Source organism: Coloeus monedula (assembly GCF_965178545.1).
Source record: "Coloeus monedula genome assembly, chromosome: 32".
Lineage (NCBI taxonomy): Eukaryota > Metazoa > Chordata > Aves > Passeriformes > Corvidae > Coloeus > Coloeus monedula.
The window spans coordinates 766,698-787,523 of NC_138812.1; the positions used below are offsets into that span (position 1 = coordinate 766,698).

Genomic DNA, 20,826 nt, shown 5'->3' on the forward strand with positions numbered 1-20,826 from the left:
AGGGGATTGGGAGGGACTGGGAGGGAACCGGGAAGGACTGGGAGGGACTGGGAGGGACTGGGAGGGGATTGGGAGGGACTGGGAGGGAACTGGGAGGGACTGGGAGGGACTGGGGTCATCTGGGCTGACTGGACAACCTTGATGACCCCCTTGGGTGACTTTGGACTACCATGGGTGACTCCCTTGGGTGACCACCTTGGGGTTACCTGTGACCACCATGGGTGACTTTGGACCACTTTGGGTGACCACCTTGGGTGACCACCTTGGGTGACTTTGGACCACCTTGGGTGACCCCCGTGCGTGACCACCTCGGGTGACCCCTTGGGTGCCCACCTTAGGCTTACCTGGTGACCACCTTGGGCGACTTTGACCCCCCTTTGACTAACTTTGGACCACCTCGGGTGACCCCTTGGGTGCCCACCTTGGGTGACCACCTTGGGGTTACCTGTGACCACCATGGGTGACTTTGGACCACTTTGGGTGACCACCTTGGGTGACCACCTCGGGTGACTTTGGACCACCTTGGGTGACCCCTTGGGTGACCCCTTGGGTGCCCACCTTGGGTGACCACCTCAGATGCCCGCCACGCTTGCCCCCCCCTGACCGCCCCATCCCCCTCCCCCGCAGCATCCAGAACTACACGCCCAAGGTCGGCGAAGCGGCCACCGTGGCCGCCATCCGCCGAGCCTTCTCGGTGTGGGCGGCGGCCGCGCCCGCCCTGCGCTTCCGCGAGGTCCCGTACGGCGCCATCCGCGCCGGCGCCGCGCCCCAGGCCGACATCATGGTGCTCTTCGCCGAGGGTTTCCACGGCGACGCCACGCCCTTCGATGGCCAAGGTGGCTTCTTGGCCCACGCCTACTTCCCGGGGCCCCACATCGGTGGCGACACCCACTTCGATGGCGCCGAGCCCTGGACCCACCGCAGCGACGACCTCAGCGGTGAGCCTGCCGGGACCTGCGGTGGGGCGGAGAGAGAGGGGCGAGGGCATCGGAGCTGCCAGGACCTGGGTATGGTCAGAACGTTGGGTATGGAGCTGCCAGGACCTGGGTATGGTCAGAACGTTGGGTTTGGAGCTGCCAGGACCTGGGTATGGTCATAAAGTTGGGTTTGGAGCTGCCAGGACCTGGGTATGGTCAGAAAGTTGGGTTTGGAGCTGCCAGGACCTGGGTATGGTCAGAACATTGGGTATGGAGCTGCCAGGACCTGGGTATGGTCAGAACGTTGGGTTTGGAGCTGCCAGGACCTGGGTATGGTCATAAAGTTGGGTTTGGAGCTGCCAGGAGCTGGGTATGGTCATGACGTTGGGTTTGGAGCTGCCAGGACCTGGGTATGGTCAGAAAGTTGGGTATGGAGCTGCCAGGACCTGGGTATGGTCAGAAAGTTGGGTTTGGAGCTGCCAGGACCTGGGTATGGTCAGAAAGTTGGGTTTGGAGCTGCCAGGACCCAAATGTGGTCATTGGGATTGGGGTTGGAGCTGCCAGGAGCTGGGTATGGTCAGAAAGTTGGGTTTGGAGCTGCCAGGACCTGGGTATGGTCAGAAAGTTGGGTATGGAGCTGCCAGGACCTGGGTATGGTCAGAAAGTTGGGTTTGGAGCTGCCAGGACCTGGGTATGGTCAGAACGTTGGGTTTGGAGCTGCCAGGACCCAACCAAAGTCATTGAGAGATTTTTTGAGCTTCCAGGACCTGATTTTGGTCATAAAGTTGGGTTTGGAGCTGCCAGGACCTGGTTATGGCCGTTGGAGTGATTTTAGAGCTTCCAGGACCCAACTGTGGTCATTGGGATTGGGGTTGGAGCTGCCAGGACCTGGGTATGGTCATAACGTTGGGTTTGGAGCTGCCAGGACCCAAATGTGGTCGTTGGGATTGGGGTTGGAGCTCCAGGACCTGGGTATGGTCAGAAAGTTGGGTTTGAAGCTGCCAGGACCCAACCAAAGTCATTGAGAGATTTTTTGAGCTTCCAGGACCTGATTTTGGTCATAAAGTTGGGTTTGGAGCTGCCAGGACCTGGGTATGGTCGTTGGAGTGATTTTAGAGCTTCCAGGACCCAACTGTGGTCGTTGGGATTGGGGTTGGAGCTGCCAGGACCTGGGTATGGTCATAACGTTGGGTTTGGAGCTGCCAGGACCCAAATGTGGTCGTTGGGATTGGGGTTGGAGCTGCCAGGACCTGGGTATGGTCAGAAAGTTGGGTTTGGAGCTGCCAGGACCCAACCAAAGTCATTGAGAGATTTTTTGAGCTTCCAGGACCTGATTTTGGTCATAAAGTTGGGTTTGGAGCTGCCAGGACCTGGTTATGGTCGTTGGAGTGATTTTAGATCTTCCAGGACCCAACTGTGGTCATTGGGATTGAGTTTGGAGCTGCCAGGACCTGGGTATGGTCATAAAGTTGGGTTTGTAGCTGCCAGGACCTGATTTTGGTCATAAAGTTGGGTTTGTAGCTGCCAGGACCTGATTTTGGTCATAAAGTTGGGTTTGCAGCTGCCAGGACCTGGCTGGGGTCATTGGGATTGAGTTTGGAGCTTCCAGGACCCGACCGAACTCACGGAGTTTGGGTTTGGAGCTGCCAGGACCTGGCTGTGCTCGTTGGAGAGATTTTTGAGCTTCCAGGAGCCGATTTTGGTCATAAAGTCGGGTTTTGACCTTCCAGGACCTGTTTGGGGTTGTGCAGTTGGGTTTCGACCTTCCAGGACCCAACTGAGGGACTCTGACATCTTCCATTGACCCAACCTTGACCTTCCATGACCCAGCCTTGACCTTGGGGCTCTTCCATTGACCTCCCATGACCTCCAAAAGTCTCCATTGACCTTCCATGACCTTGGGGCTCTTCCATTGACCTCCCATGACATTGAAAACCTTCTATTGACCTTCCATGACCTTGGGGCTCTTCCATTGACCTCCCATGACCTCCAAAGGTCTCCATTGACCTTCCATGACCTTGGGGCTCTTCCATTGACCTTCCATGACCTTGGGGCTCTTCCATTGACCTTCCATGACCTCCAAGGGTCCCCATTGACCTTCCATGACCTTGGGGCTCTTCCTTTGACCTTCCATGACCTTGAGGGTCTCCATTGACCTCCCATGATCTTGGGGCTCTTCCATTGACCTTCCATGACCTCCAAGGGTCCCCATTGACCTTCCATGACCTTGGAGCCCTTCCATTGACCTTCCATGACCTTGGGGCTCTTCCATGACATTCCATGACCTTCCATGACCTCCGAGGGTCTCCATTGACCTTCCATGACCTCGGGGCTCTTCCAATGACCCCCCATGACCTCGGGGCTCTTCCATTGACCATCCATGACCTTGAGAACCTTCTATTGACCTTCCATGACCTTGGGGCTCTTCCGTTGCCCTCCAATGACCTCCAAGGGTCCCCATTGCCCTTCCATGACCTTGGGGCTCTTCCTTTGACCTTGAGAACCTTCTATTGACCTTCCATGACCTTGGGGCTATTCCATTGACCTTCCATTGACCTCCCATGACCTTGGGGCTCTTCCACTGACCTTCCATTGACCTTCCATGACCTTGGGGCTCTTCCGTTGACTTCCATGACCTCCAAAGGTCGCCATTGACCTTCCATGACCTTGGGGCTCTTCCATTGACCTTCCATTGACCTTCCATGACCTTGAGAACCTTCCATTGACCTCCCATGACCTTGGGGCTCTTCCACTGACCTTCCATTGACCTTCCATGACCTTGGGGCTCTTCCATTGACCTCCCATGACCTCCAAGGGTCCCCATTGACTTTCCATGACCTTGAGGCTCTTCCACTGACCTTCCATGACCTTGAGAACCTTCCATTGACCTTTAATGACCTTGGGGCTCTCCCATTGACCTTCCATGACCTTGGGGCTTTTCCATTGACCTTCCATGACCTTGAAAACCTTCCATTGACCTTCCATGACCTTGGGGCTCTCCCATTGACCTCCCATGACCTCCAAGGGTCTCCATTGGCCTTCCATGCCCTTGAAGCCCTTCCATTGACCTTCCATGACCTTGGTGCTCTTCCATTGTCCTTCCATTGACCTTCCATGACCTTGAGGACCTTCCATTGACCTTCCATGACCTTGGGGCTCTTCCATTGACCTTCTATTGACCTTCCATGACCTCCAAGGGTCCCCATTGACCTTCCATGACCTCCAAAGGTCTCCATTGACCTCCCATGATCTTGGGGCTCTTCCATTGACCTCCCATGACCTCCAAAGGTCTCCATTGACCTTCCATGACCTTGGGGCTCTTCCATTGACCTTCCATGACCTCCAAAGGTCTCCATTGACCTTCCATGACCTTGGGGCTCTTCCATTGACCTTCCATGACCTCCAAAGGTCTCCATTGACCTTCCATGACCTTGGGGCTCTTCCATTGCCCTTCCACACCCTCCAAGGGTCTCCATTGACCTTCCATGACCTCGGGGCTCTTCCATTGACTTTCCATGACCTTGAGGCTCTTCCATTGCCCTTCCACACCCTCCAAGGGTCTCCTCCACCCCTCCCCCCGCAGGGAACGACCTCTTCCTGGTGGCCGTGCACGAGCTGGGCCACGCCCTGGGCCTGGAACATTCCAGCGACCCCTCGGCCATCATGGCGCCCTTCTACCAATGGATGGACACCGAGGCCTTCGAGCTGCCCGACGACGACCGGCGCGGCATCCAGCAGCTCTACGGTGACCGTTCCCCTGCCAGGACCCGAACTCGGGGGGGCCACGCCCCAAAACCCCCACATCGGAGGCGGCCGCGCCCAAAAATCGACGAAATCGGGGTGAAATCGGCCCAAAATCGCTCCGAAATTGGCCCCAAAATCGCTCCGAAATTGGCCCCAAAATCGCTCCAAAAGTGGCCCCAAAATCGCTCCAAAAGTGGCCCCAAATTGGCCCAAATTCCCTGTGGAAACGGGCCCAAAATGGCCTCAAAATCCCCAAAAAAGTTGGTTTGATTTCCCCCAAATTTAACCCAAAATTGGCCCGAATTCCCCCCTGAGCTTCCCCCCAAAATTGTTCCGAAATTGGCTCGAAATCGCCCCAAAATTCGCCCAAATCGTTGTGAGAACTCTGCCCCCAGAGCAGCCCCAAACTGCACCAAAATGGCCCCAAAATTGGCCCAAATTCTCCTCAAAACGGCCCCAAAACGGCCCTGAAATTGGCTCCGAAATCGCTCCAAAAGTGGCCCAAAATTGGCTCAAATTCCCCCCAAATTGCCCCAAAAAATTGGCCCCAAATTGGCCCAAACTCCCTCTGAAAATAGACCCAAAATTGCCTCAAAATCACCCCAAAATTTGGTTCAAAATCCCCCAAATTTACCTTAAAATTGGCCCAAATTTCTCCTGAACTTCTCCCCCAAATTGTCCTGGAATTGGCTCCAATTTCCCCAAATCGCCCCAAAATTGTTCAAAATCACCCAAAAATTCGCCCAAATCATTGCGAGAAAACCTCCCCCAAACCGGCCCCAAACTGCACAAAAATGGCCCCAAATTGGCCCAAATTCCCCTCAAATCGCCCCAAAAATCGGCCCCAAATTGGCTCCAAAAATCGACCCAAAATTGCCTCAAAATCAACCCAAAATTTGGTTCAAAATCCCGCAAAATTTTGCCCCAAAATTGACTCCAAATCGGCCCAAATTCCTCCCCCAAAATCGACTCAAAATGGGCCCAAAATTGGCCTAAAAATTGACCCGAAATCGCCCCAAAATCGGCTCCAGATTGGCCCAAATTCCCCCCAAATTTGGCTCCAAAATTACCCCAAAATTGCTCCAAATTCCCCCCAAATTTCACCCCAAAATCAGCTCCAATTCCACCCAAATCCCCCCCAAATTCCCCCAAATCTCCCAAATTTCCCCCAAATCCCCCCCAAAATTCCCTAAAATCCACCCCAAACCCCCCAACTCCCCCAAATTCCCTAAAATCCACCCCAACCCCCCCCAATCCCCCCAAATTCCCCAAAATTTCCCCCAAATCCCCCCCAAATTCCCAAAAATCCACCCAAAAATCCCTACATCCCCCCCAAAATTCCCAAAATTCCCCCCAAAATTCCCTAAAATCCACCCCAAACCCCCCCAATCCCCCCAAATTCCCCAAAATTTCCCCCAAATCCCCCCCAATCCCCCCATTTTTCCCCCGAAATCCCCCAATTTCCCCCAAATCCCCCCAAATTCTCAAAATTCCCCCCAAATCCCCCCAAATTCCCTTCAAACTCCCCGAAATTCCCAAAATCCCCCCCAAATCCCCCCCAAATTCCCCCCAATTTTCCCCCGAAATTCCCCAATTTCCCCCCAAATTCTCAAAATTCCCCCCAAAATCCCCCCCAAATCCCCCAATTTCCCCCAAAATCCCCCCCAAATCCTCCAATTTCCCCCCAAATCCCCCGAAATTCCCCAAATCCCCCCCAAAACCCCCCCAAATCCTCCCCAAATTCCCAAAATTCCTCCCAAATCCCCCCAAATCCCCCAATTTCCCCCCAAATCCCCCCAAATTCCCAAAATTCCTCCCAAATCCCCCCCAATTCCCCCCAATTCCCCCCAATTTTCCCCCGAAATTCCCCAATTTCCCCCAAATCCCCCCAAAATCCCCCCAATTCCCGCCGAAATTCCCCAAATTCCCCCCAAACCCCCCCCAAATTCCCCAAATCCCCCCCAAATTCCCCCCAATTCCCCCCATATCCCCCCAAATTCCCAAAATTCCCCCCAAAATCCCCCCCAAATCCCCCAATTTCCCCCAAATCCCCCCAAATCCCCCCCAATTCCCCCCAAAATTCCCCAAATCCCCCCCAAATCCCCCCCAAATCCTCCCCAAATTCCCAAAATTCCCCCCAAATTCCCCCCAAATCCCCCCAACCCCCCCAAATTCCCAAAATTCCCCCCAAAATCCCCCCCAAATTCCCCCAATTCCCCCCCAAATCCTCCCCAAATTCCCAAAATTCCCTCCCAATTCCCCCCAAAATTCCCCAAATCCCCCCCAAATCCCCCCAAATTCCCCCAAATCCCCCAAATTCCCCCCAAATTCCTGACGGATTTTTTGGAATTTCCCCCCCCCAGGCTCCAGCTCGGGCCCCACCCGCCCCTCCCCCACCCCGCGGACCCCGCCCCTCCCCCCCCCGGGCCCCCCCTACGGCCCCCGGATCTGCGACGGCGGCTTCGACACGGTGGCCATGCTGCGGGGGGAGATGTTCGTCTTCAAGGTGCGGCATTCCGGGCTTTTTCCGGGAATTCCGGGGATCATTTGGGAATTTTTTGGGAATTTTTTGGGAATTTTTTGGGAATTTTTTCGATTTTTTTTGCATTTTTAAAAAATTTTTCTCGGATTTTTTGCTGTTGTTTTACTGACCTTCCAGGACCTTTTGGGACAGCTTGGAAGGGGGAGGTGCAGGATTTGGAGTTATGGGAATTTTAGGGAATTTTGGGCGAGTTTCTGGGAATTTTTGGGATTTTTTGGGAATTTTTTGGGAATTTTTTGGGAATTTTTTCGATTTTTTTTCGATTTTTTTTAAATTTTTCTCGGATTTTTTGTTGTTGTTTTACTGACCTTCCAGGACCTTTTGGGACAGCTTGGAAGGGGGAGGTGCAGGATTTGGAGTTATGGGAATTTTAGGGAATTTTGGGCGAGTTTCTGGGAATTCTTGGGATTTTTTGGGGAAATTTTGGGATTTTTTTGGGAAATTTTTCGATTTTTTTTGCATTTTTAAAAAAATTTTTCTCGGATTTTTTGTTGTTGTTTTACTGACCTTCCAGGACCTTTTGGGACAGCTTGGAAGGGGGAGGTGCAGGATTTGGAGTTATGGGAATTTTAGGGAATTTTGGGCGAGTTTCTGGGAATTCTTGGGATTTTTTTGGGAATTTTTTGGGAATTTTTTGGGAATTTTTTCGATTTTTTTTGCGTTTTTTAAAAATTTTTCTCGGATTTTTTGTTGTTGTTTTACTGACCTTCCAGGACCTTTTGGGACAGCTTGGAAGGGGGAGGTGCAGGATTTGGAGTTGTGGGAATTTTAGGGAATTTTGGGCGAGTTTCTGGGAATTCTTGGGATTTTTTTGGGAAATTTTGGGGGATTTTCGGGAATTTTTTCGATTTTTTTTGCGTTTTTTTAAATTTTTCTCGGATTTTTTGTTGTTGTTTTACTGACCTTCCAGGACCTTTTGGGACAGCTTGGAAGGGGGAGGTGCAGGATTTGGAGTTGTGGGAATTTTAGGGAATTTGGGGCGAGTTTCTGGGAATTCTTGGGATTTTTTGGGGGAATTTTGGGAATTTTCAGGAATTTTTTTGATTTTTTTTGCGTTTTTTAAAAATTTTTCTCGGATTTTTTGTTGTTGTTTTACTGACCTTCCAGGACCTTTTGGGACAGCTTGGAAGGGGGAGGTGCAGGATTTGGAGTTATGGGAATTTTAGGGAATTTTGGGCGAGTTTCTGGGAATTTTGGGATTTTTTGGGGAAATTTTGGGAATTTTGGGGAATTTTTTCGATTTTTTTTTGCTTTTTTTTTTCATTTTTCTCTGATTTTTTTTTTTTTTTGTGACCTTCCAGGACCTTTTGGGACAGTTGTTGGCGGGACTTGAGGGATTTGGAGTTTTGGAGAATTTTAGGGAATTTTGGGGATTTTTTGGGGAATTTTTGGCATCTTTTTAAAAATTTTTTTGTACTTTTTTGGGAATTTTTCCGAATTTTTTTGCTTTTTTTTGTATTTTTCTTCAATTTTTTTTTTTTTACCTTCCAGGACCTTTTGGGACAGTTTGGAGGTGAGGATTGCAGGATTTGGAGTTTAGGGGATTTTAGGGAATTTTCTTGGGAATTTTAGGGGTTTTTTTTTTGGAATTTTTCAGGAATTTTTGGGGAATGTTTTCAATTTTTTTTTGCTTTTTTTTTGCATTTTTCTTCTTCTTTTTTTTTTGTTTTGTGACCTTCCAGGACCTTTGGGGCCGGGTTGGGGGCAGAATTTGCAGGATTTGGAGTTTTGGGGAATTTTAGGGAATTTTGCAGAGTTTTCAGGGAATTTTTGGGATTTTTTTTTTAATTTTTCAGGAATTCTTTTGATTTTTTTGCTTTTTTTCCTGCATTTTTCGCTGACTTTTTTTGGTGACCTTCCAGGAAGGTGGGAGTTGCAGGATTTGGAGTTTTGGGGAACTTTCTGGAATTATCGGGATTTTTTGTGGAATTTTCGGAATTTTTTTCAATTTTTCTCGCTTTTTTTTTTACCTTTTATTCCGATTTTTTGGTGACCGTCCAGGACCTTTGGAAGGGTTCCTGTGCCCTTTCAGGACCTTTTTTTGGGTTATTTTCAGAGGGTTTTGGGGCATTTTGGTTGGGGGGGTTGAGGGCTTGGAGGATCCTGACATTTTGGGGGATTTTTCGCAATTTTTGGGGAACTTTTTGGGAATTTTTCCCATTTTTTCCCCAATTCTTCCCCATTTTTCCCCATTTTTTGGTCGATTTTTTTCCCAATTTTCACCATTTCTGACCCAATTTTCCCCATTTTTCCCCCATTTCTTATTTGGGAATCCCCTCCCCCTCTCCCCCCACCCTCCCCTGGACATCCCCAAATTTTCCCATTTTTTCCCCATTTTTTCCCCAATTTTTGGCTCAATTTCCACCATTTTTCATTCAATTTTCCCCATTTTTGGTCAATTCCCCCAATTTTCACCATTTCTGACCCAAATTTCCCCATTTTCCCTCCATTTTTTTTTTGGGAATCCCCTCCCCCTCTCCCCCCACCCTCCCCTGGACATCCCCAATTTTTCCCAATTTTTCCCCATTTTTTCCCCAATTTTTGGCTCAATTTCCACCATTTTTCATTCAATTTTCCCCATTTTTGGTCAATTCCCCCCAATTTTCACCATTTCTGACCCAATTTTCCCCATTTTCCCTCCAATTTTTTTTTGGGAATCCCCTCCCCCTCTCCCCCCACCCTCCCCTGGACATCCCCAATTTTTCCCAATTTTTCCCCATTTTTCGTTCAATTTTCCCCATTTTTCATTCAATTTCCCCCATTTTTGGTCAATTCCCCCCAATTTTCACCATTTTTGATCGATTTCCCCCATTTTCCCCCCATTTTTTTATTTGGGAATCCCCTCCCCCTCTGCCCCCACCCTCCCCTGGACATCCCCAGATTTTCCCAATTTTTCCCCATTTTTTCCCCATTTTTCATTCAATTTCCACCATTTTTGGTCAATTCCCCCAATTTTCACCATTTCTGACCCAAATTTCACCATTTTCCCCCCATTTTTTATTTGGGAATCCCCTCCCCCTCTCCCCCCACCCTCCCCTGGACATCCCCAATTTTTCCCAATTTTTCCCCATTTTTTCCCCATTTTTCATTCACTTTTCCCCATTTTTCATTCAATTTTCCCCATTTTTGGTCAATTCCCCCAATTTTCACCATTTCTGACCCAATTTTCCCCATTTTCCCTCCATTTTTTTATTTGGGAATCCCCTCCCCCTCTCCCCCCACCCTCCCCTGGACATCCCCAATTTTTCCCATTTTTTCCCCATTTTTTCCCCAATTTTTGGCTCAATTTTCCCCATTTTTCATTCAATTTTCCCCATTTTTGGTCAATTCCCCCAATTTTCACCATTTCTGACCCAAATTTTCCCCATTTTTTTCCCATTTTTTTGGGGGAATCCCCTCCCCCTCTCCCCCCACCCTCCCCTGGACATCCCCAATTTTTCCCATTTTTTCCCCATTTTTTGCTCAATTTCCCCCCATTTTTCATTCAATTTTCCCCATTTTTGGTCAATTCCCCCAATTTTCACCATTTCTGACCCAAATTTCCCCATTTTCCCTCCATTTTTTTATTTGGGAATCCCCTCCCCCTCTCCCCCCACCCTCCCCTGGACATCCCCAATTTTTCCCAATTTTTCCCGTTTTTTCCCCCAATTTTCGTTCAATTTTCCCCATTTTTCATTCAATTTTCCCCATTTTTGGTCAATTCCCCCAATTTTCACCATTTCTGACCCAATTTTCCCCATTTTTCCCCCATTTTTTATTTGGGAATCCCCTCCCCCTCTCCCCCCACCCTCCCCTGGACATCCCCAAATTTTCCCATTTTTTCCCAATTTTTCGTTCAATTTTCCCCCATTTTTAGTTCAATTTTCCCCATTTTTGGTCAATTCCCCCAATTTTCACCATTTCTGACCCAAATTTCCCCCCCATTTTTTTTTTGGGAATCCCCTCCCCCTCTCCCCCCAGCCTCCCCTGGACATCCCCAATTTTTCCCATTTTTTCCCCATTTTTTCCCCAATTTTTGGCTCAATTTCCACCATTTTTCATTCAATTTCCCCCATTTTTGGTCAATTCCCCCAATTTTCACCATTTCTGACCCAAATTTTCCCCCTTTTTCCCCCTTTTTTTTGGGGAATCCCCTCCCCCTCTCCCCCCAGCCTCCCCTGGACATCCCCAATTTTTCCCATTTTTTCCCCATTTTTTGCTCAATTTCCCCCCATTTTTCATTCAATTTTCACCATTTTTGGTCAATTCCCCCAATTTTCACCATTTCTGACCCAATTTTCCCCATTTTCCCTCCATTTTTTTTTTGTGAATCCCCTCCCCCTCTCCCCCCACCCTCCCCTGGACATCCCCAAATTTTCCCAATTTTTCCCCATTTTTCGTTCAATTTTCCCCATTTTTCATTCAATTTTCCCCATTTTTGGTCAATTCCCCCAATTTTCACCATTTCTGACCCAATTTTCCCCATTTTTCCCCCATTTTTTATTTGGGAATCCCCTCCCCCTCTCCCCCCAGCCTCCCCTGGACATCCCCAATTTTTCCCATTTTTTCCCCATTTTTTGCTCAATTTCCCCCCATTTTTCATTCAATTTTCCCCATTTTTGGTCAATTCCCCCCAATTTTCACCATTTCTGACCCAATTTTCCCCATTTTTCCCCCATTTTTTTTTTTGGGAATCCCCTCCCCCTCTCCCCCCACCCTCCCCTGGACATCCCCAATTTTTCCCCATTTTTTCCCCAATTTTTGGCTCAATTTCCTCCATTTTTCATTCAATTTTCCCCATTTTTGGTCAATTCCCCCAATTTTCACCATTTCTGACCCAATTTTCCCCATTTTCCCTCCATTTTTTTTTTGGGAATCCCCTCCCCCTCTCCCTCCACCCTCCCCTGGACATCCCCAATTTTTCCCCATTTTTTCCCCATTTTTCGTTCAATTTTCCCCATTTTTCATTCAATTTTCCCCATTTTTGGTCAATTCCCCCAATTTTCACCATTTCTGACCCAAATTTTCCCCATTTTCCCTCCATTTTTTTTTTGGGAATCCCCTCCCCCTCTCCCTCCACCCTCCCCTGGACATCCCCAATTTTTCCCCATTTTTCGTTCAATTTTCCCCATTTTTCATTCAATTTCCCCCATTTTTGGTCAATTCCCCCCAATTTTCACCATTTTTGATCGATTTCCCCCATTTCCCCCCATTTCTTTATTTGGGAATCCCCTCCCCCTCTCCCCCCAGCCTCCCCTGGACATCCCCAATTTTTCCCCATTTTTTCCCCATTTTTCGTTCACTTTTCCCCCATTTTTCATTCAATTTTCCCCATTTTTGGTCAATTCCCCCAATTTTCACCATTTCTGATCCAAATTTCCCCATTTTTCCCCCATTTCTTATTTGGGAATCCCCTCCCCCTCTCCCTCCACCCTCCCCTGGACATCCCCAAATTTTCCCCATTTTTTCCCCATTTTTCGTTCACTTTTCCCCCATTTTTCATTCAATTTTCCCCATTTTTGGTCAATTCCCCCAATTTTCACCATTTCTGACCCAATTTTCCCCATTTTTCCCCCATTTTTTATTTGGGAATCCCCTCCCCCTCTCCCCCCACCCTCCCCTGGACATCCCCAAATTTTCCCATTTTTTCCCCATTTTTTCCCCAATTTTTGGCTCAATTTCCACCATTTTTCATTCAATTTTCCCCATTTTTGGTCAATTCCCCCAATTTTCACCATTTCTGACCCAATTTTCCCCATTTCCCCCCCATTTTTTATTTGGGAATCCCCTCCCCCTCTCCCCCACCCTCCCCTGGACATCCCCAGATTTTCCCATTTTTCCCAATTTTTCGTTCAATTTCTCCCCATTTTTGGCTCAATTTTCCCCATTTTTCATTCAATTTTCACCATTTTTGGTCAATTCCCCCAATTTTCACCATTTCTGACCCAAATTTCCCCATTTTCCCCCCATTTCTTTATTTGGGAATCCCCTCCCCCTCTCCCCCCCACCCCTCAACTTCCCCCAATCCCCTTTTTCCCCCTTTTCCCCCCCATTTTTCCCCGTTTCCCCTCACTCTTCCCACCCCTCGATTTTCGCCGTTTTTCCGCCGTTTCCCAACGGATTTCCCCCGCGTTTTTTTTGCCTTTTTTCCCGGGAATTCACCCCAAATTTTCTCCCGCCAGGAGCGCTGGTTCTGGCGGCTCCGGGGGGGTCGGGTGATGCCCGGGTACCCCCTCCCCATCGGGCACTTCTGGGCCGGGCTCCCCGCGGGCATCGACGCCGCCTACGAGAGGAGCGACGGCAAATTCGTCTTCTTCAAAGGTGGCCCCGGAATTCCGGGGAATTCCGGGAATTTTGGGCGGGGTCGATCCGGAATTCTTGGGATTTAATTGGGATTTGTTGGGGTTTTATTGGGATTTATTGGGGTTTATTGGGATTTATTGGGGTTTATTGGGATTTTATTGGGGTTTATTGGGATTTATTGGGATTTTATTGGGATTTATTGGGATTTATTGGGGTTTATTGGGATTTATTGGGGTTTTCTTGGGATTTATTGTGATTTATTGGGATTTTATTGGGATTTAATTGATTTTATTGGGATTTATTGGGATTTATTGGGGTTTATTGGGATTTAATTGGGATTTATTGGGATTTATCGGGATTTATTGGGGTTTATTGGGATTCATTGGGATTGATTGGGATTTTATTGGGATTTAATTGGGATTTTATTGGGATTTATTGGGATTTATTGGGGTTTATTTGGATTTATTTGGATTTATTGGGGTTTATTGGGATTTATTGGGATTTATTGGGATTTATTGGGGTTTTATTGGGATTTTATTGGGATTTACTGGGATTGATTGGGATTTATTGGGATTTATTGGGGTTTTAATGGGATTTAATTGATTTTATTGGGATTTATTGGGATTTATTGGATTTATTGGGATTTTATTGGATTTATTGGGATTTATTGAGATTTAATTGAGATTTAATTGATTTTATTGGGATTTATTGGGATTTATTGGGGTTTATTTGGATTTATTAGGATTTATTGGGGTTTATTGGGATTTGTTGGGATTTTATTGGGATTTTATTGGGATTTAATTGGGGTTTAATTGGATTTATTGGGATTTATTGGGGTTTATTGGGGTTTATTGGGATAGATTGGGATTTTATTGAGAGTTAATTGATTTTATTGGATTTATTTTGATTTTATTGGGATTTATTAAGATTTATTGGGGTTTTATTGGGATTTGATTTCATTGGGATTTATTGGAATTTATTGGGGTTTTATTGGGATTTTATTGAGATTTAATTGATTTTATTGGGATTTATTGGGATTTTATTGGGATTTATTGGGATTTATTTGGATTTATTGGGATTTATTGGAATTTATTAGGATTTATTGTGATTTATTGGGGTTTATTGGGATTGATTGGGATTTATTGGGATTTTATTGATGTTTTATTGGGATTTATTGGGATTTATTGGGGTTTTCTTGGGATTTTATTGGGATTTATTTGGATTTATTGGGGTTTATTGGGATTTATTTGGATTTATTGGGGTTTATTGGGATTTATTGGGATTTATTTGGATTTATTGGGGTTTATTGGGATTTATTTGGATTTATTGGGATTTTATTGGATTTATTGGGATTTATTGGGATTTATTGGGATTTATTGGGATTTATTGGGATTTTATTGGGATTTGATTTCATTGGGATTTATTGGGATTTAATTGATTTTATTGGGATTTATTGGGATTTATTGGGGTTTATTGGGATTTAATTGGGATTTATTGGGATTTATTGGGATTTATTGGGATTTATTGGGATTTAACTGGGATTTAATTGGGATTTATTGGGATTTATTGGGATTTTATTGGGATTTATTGGGATTTTATTGGGATTTTATTGGGATTTAATTGGGATTTATTGGGATTGATTGGGATTTTATTGGGATTTATTGGGATTTATTGGGATTTATTGGGATTTATTGGGATTTCTTGGGATTTTATTGGATTTATTGGGATTTATTTGGATTTATTTGGATTTATTGGGATTTCTTGGGGTTTTCTTGGGATTTATTGGGATTTCTTGGGGTTTTAATGGGATTTAATTGATTTTATTGGGATTTATTGGGATTTTATTGGATTTATTGGGATTTTATTGAGATTTAATTGAGATTTAATTGATTTTATTGGGATTGATTGGGATTTTATTGGGATTTATTGGGATTTATTGGGATTTATTGGGATTTATTGGGGTTTATTGGGATTTAATTGGGGTTTATTGGGATTTATTGGGGTTTATTGGGATTTATTGGGATTGATTGGGATTTTATTGGGATTTATTGGATTTATTGGAATTTATTGGGATTTGTTGGGATTTTATTGGGATTTATTGGGATTTATTGGGGTTTATTGGGGTTTATTGGGATTTTATTGGGATTTATTGGGATTTATTGGGATTTATTGGGGTTTATTGGGATTGATTTGGATTGATTGGGATTTTATTGGGATTTATTGGGGTTTATTGGGATTTATTGGGATTTATTGGATTTATTGGAATAGATTGGGATTTTATTGGGATTTATTGGGGTTTATTGGGATTTATTGGGATTTTATTGGGATTTCTTGGGATTTCTTGGGATTTAATGGATTTTATTGGGATTTTTTGGGGTTTATTGGGATTTATTGGGATTTATTGGGGTTTAATGGGATTTATTGGGATTTATTGGGGTTTATTGGGATTTATTGGGGTTTATTGGGGTTTTATTGGGATTGATTGGGATTTCTTGGGATTTCTTGGGGTTTATTGGGATTTATTGGGATTTATTGGGGTTTATTGGGATTTATTGGGATTTTATTGGATTTATTGGGATTTATTGAGATTTAATTGAGATTTAATTGATTTTATTGGGATTTATTGGGATTTTATTGGGATTTTATTGGGATTTATTGGGATTGATTGGGATTTATTGGGATTTATTGGGATTTATTGGGATTTATTGGGATTTATTGGGATTGATTGGGATTTATTGGGATTTATTGGGGTTTTAATGGGATTTAATTGATTTTATTGGGATTTATTGGGATTTGATTGGGATTTTATTGGGATTTTATTGGGATTGATTGGGGTTTTATTGGGATTTATTGGGATTTTATTGGATTTATTGGGATTTATTGGGATTTATTTGGATTTATTGGGATTTCTTGGGGTTTTCTTGGGATTTATTGGGGTTTTATTGGGATTTATTGGGATTTCTTGGGATTTTAATGGGATTTAATTGATTTTATTGGGATTTATTGGGATTTTATTGGAATTTATTGGGATTTATTGGGATTTATTGGGGTTTATTGGGGTTTATTGGGATTTATTGGGATTGATTGGGATTTTATTGGGATTTAATTGGGATTTATTGGGGTTTATTGGGATTAATTGGGGTTTATTAGGGTTTTATTGGATTTATTGGGATTTATTGGGATTTATGGGGATTTATTGGGGTTTATTGGGATTTATTGGGTTTTATTGGGATTTTATTGGGATTTATTGGGATTTAATTGGGATTTATTGGGGTTTATTGGGATTTAATTGGGATTGATTGGGATTTATTGGGATTTTATTGGGATTTTATTCGGATTTATTGGGATTTATTGGGGTTTTATTGGGATTGATTGGGATTTATTGGGATTTTATTGGATTTATTGGGATTTATTGGGATTTATTGGGGTTTAATGGGATTTAATTGGGATTTATTGGGATTGATTGGGATTTATTGGGATTTTATTGGGATTTAATTGGGATTTATTGGGATTTTAATGGGATTTAATTGATTTTATTGGGATTTATTGGGATTTATTGGGATTTATTGGGATTTTACTGGGATTTAATTGGGATTTATTGGGATTTATTGGGGTTTATTGGGATTTATTGGGATTTATTGGGATTTCTTGGGGTTTTCTTGGGATTTATTGGGATTTCTTGGGGTTTTAATGGGATTTAATTGATTTTATTGGGATTTATTGGGATTTTATTGGGATTTAATTGGGATTTATTGGGATTTAATTGGATTTATTGGGATTTATTGGGATTTATTGGGATTTAATTGGATTTATTGGGATTTATTGGGATTTATTGGGATTTATTGGGATTTATTGGGATTTTATTGGATTTTATTGGGATTTATTGGGGTTTATTGGGATTTATTGGGGTTTTCTTGGGATTTATTGTGATTTATTGGGATTTTATTGGGATTTAATTGATTTTATTGGGATTTATTGGGATTTTATTGGGATTGATTGGGATTTTATTGGGATTTATTGGGATTTATTGGGATTTATTGGGATTTATTCGGATTTATTGGGGTTTATTGGGATTTAATTGGGGTTTATAGGGATTTATTGGGGTTTATTGGGATTTAATTGGGGTTTATAGGGATTTATTGGGGTTTATTGGGATTTGTTGGGATTTATTGGATTTATTGGGATTTATTGGGATTTATTGGGGTTTATTGGGATTGATTGGGATTGATTGGGATTTTATTGGGATTTATTGGGTTTTATTGGGGTTTATTGGGATTTATTGGGGTTTTCTTGGGATTTATTGGGATTTCTTGGGGTTTTAATGGGATTTAATTGATTTTATTGGGATTTAATTGATTTTATTGGGATTTATTGGGATTTATTGGGATTTATTGGGATTTATTGGGGTTTTATTGGGATTTATTGGGATTTTAATGGGATTTATTGGGGTTTATTGGGATTTATTGGGATTTAGTGGGATTTATTGGGATTTATTGGGACTTTATTGGATTTATTGGGATTTATTGGGATTTTATTGGATTTATTGGGATTTATTGGGATTTCTTGGGGTTTTATTGGGATTTATTGGGATTTATTGGGATTTTAATGGGATTTAATTGATTTTATTGGGGTTTATCGGGATTTATTGGGGTTTATTGGGATTCATTGGGATTTTATTGGGATTTATTGGGATTTATTGGGATTTTATTGGGATTTATTGGGATTTATTGGGGTTTAATGGGATTTATTGGGATTTTAATGGGATTTAATTGATTTTATTGGGATTGATTGGGATTTTATTGGGATTTATTGAGGTTTATTGGGATTTATTGGGGTTTTCTTGGGATTTATTGTGATTTATTGGGATTTTATTGGGATTTAATTGATTTTATTGGGATTTATTGGGATTTAATGGGATTTATTGGGATTTTATTGGGATTTATTGGGATTTATTGGGATTTATTGGGGTTTATTGGGATTTAATTGGGGTTTATTGGGATTTATTGGGGTTTATTGGGATTTATTGGGATTTATTGGAATTTATTGGGATTTATTGGGATTTATTGGGATTTATTGGGGTTTATTGGGATTTATTGGGGTTTATTTGGATTTATTGGGATTTATTGGGGTTTATTGGGATTTTATTGGGATTTATTGGGATTTATTGGGATTTATTGGGATTTAATTGATTTTTTTGGGATTTATTGGGATTTAATTGATTTTATTGGGATTTATTGGGATTTAATTGGGATTTATTGGGATTTATTGGGGTTTATTGGGATTTATTGGGATTTATTGGGGTTTATTGGGATTTTATTGGGATTTATTGGGGTTTATTGGGGTTTTATTGGGATTTAATTGGGGTTTATTGGGATTTATTGGGATTTATTGGGATTTAATTGGGATTTAATGAATATTTGGGGGATTTTTGGGGGTGATTTTGGGTGAATTTCAGGCTGATTCCGGGTCAATTTCAGGGTGAATTTTTGGGCAATTTGGGGTCAGTTTTGGGCTGATTTGGGGTGAATTTCGGGGTGATTTTTTTTGCCAATTTCAGGTTGATTTTGGGCTGATTTTGGGGCGATTTTGGGGCAATTTTTTGGGTTATTTCGGGTCAATTTTGGGCTGATTTTGGATGAATTTGGGGTGAATTTGGGTGAATTTTGGGGTGATTTTTTGGGTGATTTCGGGTCAATTTCAGGGTGAATTTTTGGGTGATTTCAGCTCAATTTTGGGCTGATTTGGGGCGAATTCTTGGGTGATTTTTTTGGGTGATTTCGGGTCAATATTGAGCTGATTTGGGGTCAATTTTGGGTGAATTTTTGGGTGATTTCGGGGCGATTTTGGGCTGAAGTTTTTTGTGATTTTGGGCTGAATTGGGGTGAATTTTAGGGTGAATTTTTGGGTGATTTGGGGCTGATTTGGGGTGAATTTTTGGGCTGATTTTGGGTCAATTCCAGGGTGAATTCCGGGGCGATCTTTTGGGCGATTTCGGGTCAATACTGAGCTGATTTGGGTCAATTTTGGGGTGAAGTTTTGGGTGATTTCAGGTCGATTTTGGGCTGAATTGGGGTGAATTTTTGGGTGAATTTTTGGGCTGATTTTGGGTCAATTCCAGGGTGAATTCCGGGGCGATCTTTTGGGCGATTTCGGGTCAATACTGAGCTGATTTGGGTCAATTTTGGGGTGAAGTTTTGGGTGATTTCGGGGCGATTTTGGGCTGAATTGGGGTGAATTTTTGGGGTGAAGTTTTGGGTGATTTCGGGTCGATTTTGGGCTGAATTGGGGTGAATTTTTGGGCTGATTTTGGGTCAATTCCAGGGTGAATTCCGGGGCGATCTTTTGGGCGATTTCGGGTCAATACTGAGCTGATTTGGGTCAATTTCAGGGTGAAGTTTTGGGTGATTTCGGGTCGATTTTGGGCTGAATTGGGGTGAATTTTTGGGTGATTTCAGGCCGATTTGGGGTGAATTTTTGGGCTGATTTTGGGTCAATTCCAGGGTGAATTACGGGGTGATCTTTTGGGCGATTTCGGGTCAATACTCAGCTGATTTGGGTCAATTTTGGGGTGAAGTTTTGGGTGATTTCAGGTCGATTTTGGGCTGAATTGGGGTGAATTTTTGGGTGAAATTTTGGGTGATTTCAGGCCGATTTGGGGCTGATTTGGGGTGAATTTTTGGCTGATTTTGGGTCAATTCCAGGGTGAATTCCGGGGCGATCTTTTGGGCGATTTCGGGTCAATACTGAGCTGATTTGGGTCAATTTTGGGGTGAAGTTTTGGGTGATTTCGGGTCGATTTTGGGCTGAATTGGGGTGAATTTTTGGGTGATTTCAGGCCGATTTTGGGCTGAATTGGGGTGAATTTTTGGGTGAATTTTGGGTCTGATTTTGGGTCAATTCCAGGGTGAATTCCGGGGCGATCTTTTGGGCGATTTCGGGTCAATACTGAGCTGATTTGGGTCAATTTTGGGGTGAAGTTTTGGGTGATTTCGGGTCGATTTTGGGCTGAATTGGGGTGAATTTTTGGGTGAATTTTTGGGTGATTTCAGGCCGATTTGGGGTGAATTTTTGGGCTGATTTTGGGTCAATTCCAGGGTGAATTACGGGGTGATCTTTTGGGCGATTTCGGGTCAATACTCAGCTGATTTGGGTCAATTTTGGGGTGAAGTTTTGGGTGATTTCGGGTCGATTTTGGGCTGATTTGGGGTGATTTTTTGGGCTGATTTTGGGTCAATTCCAGGGTGAATTCCGGGGCGATCTTTTGGGCGATTTCGGGTCAACACTGAGCTGATTTGGGTCAATTTTGGGGTGAAGTTTTGGGTGATTTCGGGGCGATTTTGG

The 20,826-nt window shown here is 43.9% G+C and overlaps 1 protein-coding gene across 1 annotated transcript in view; it reads left to right on the forward strand.

The window, feature by feature from the left end:
- Positions 1 to 20,826, forward strand: part of MMP14 (matrix metallopeptidase 14) — a gene marked incomplete at both ends in the record, with an annotated part of 40,871 nt that overhangs the window by 16,148 nt on the left and 3,897 nt on the right. The window contains 4 exons of the mRNA XM_082299484.1: positions 628 to 938; positions 4,501 to 4,662; positions 7,025 to 7,167; positions 13,365 to 13,503. Of these exons, the coding sequence (XP_082155610.1) occupies positions 628 to 938; positions 4,501 to 4,662; positions 7,025 to 7,167; positions 13,365 to 13,503 (755 nt within the window). The remainder of the gene's footprint in view (positions 1 to 627; positions 939 to 4,500; positions 4,663 to 7,024; positions 7,168 to 13,364; positions 13,504 to 20,826) is intronic.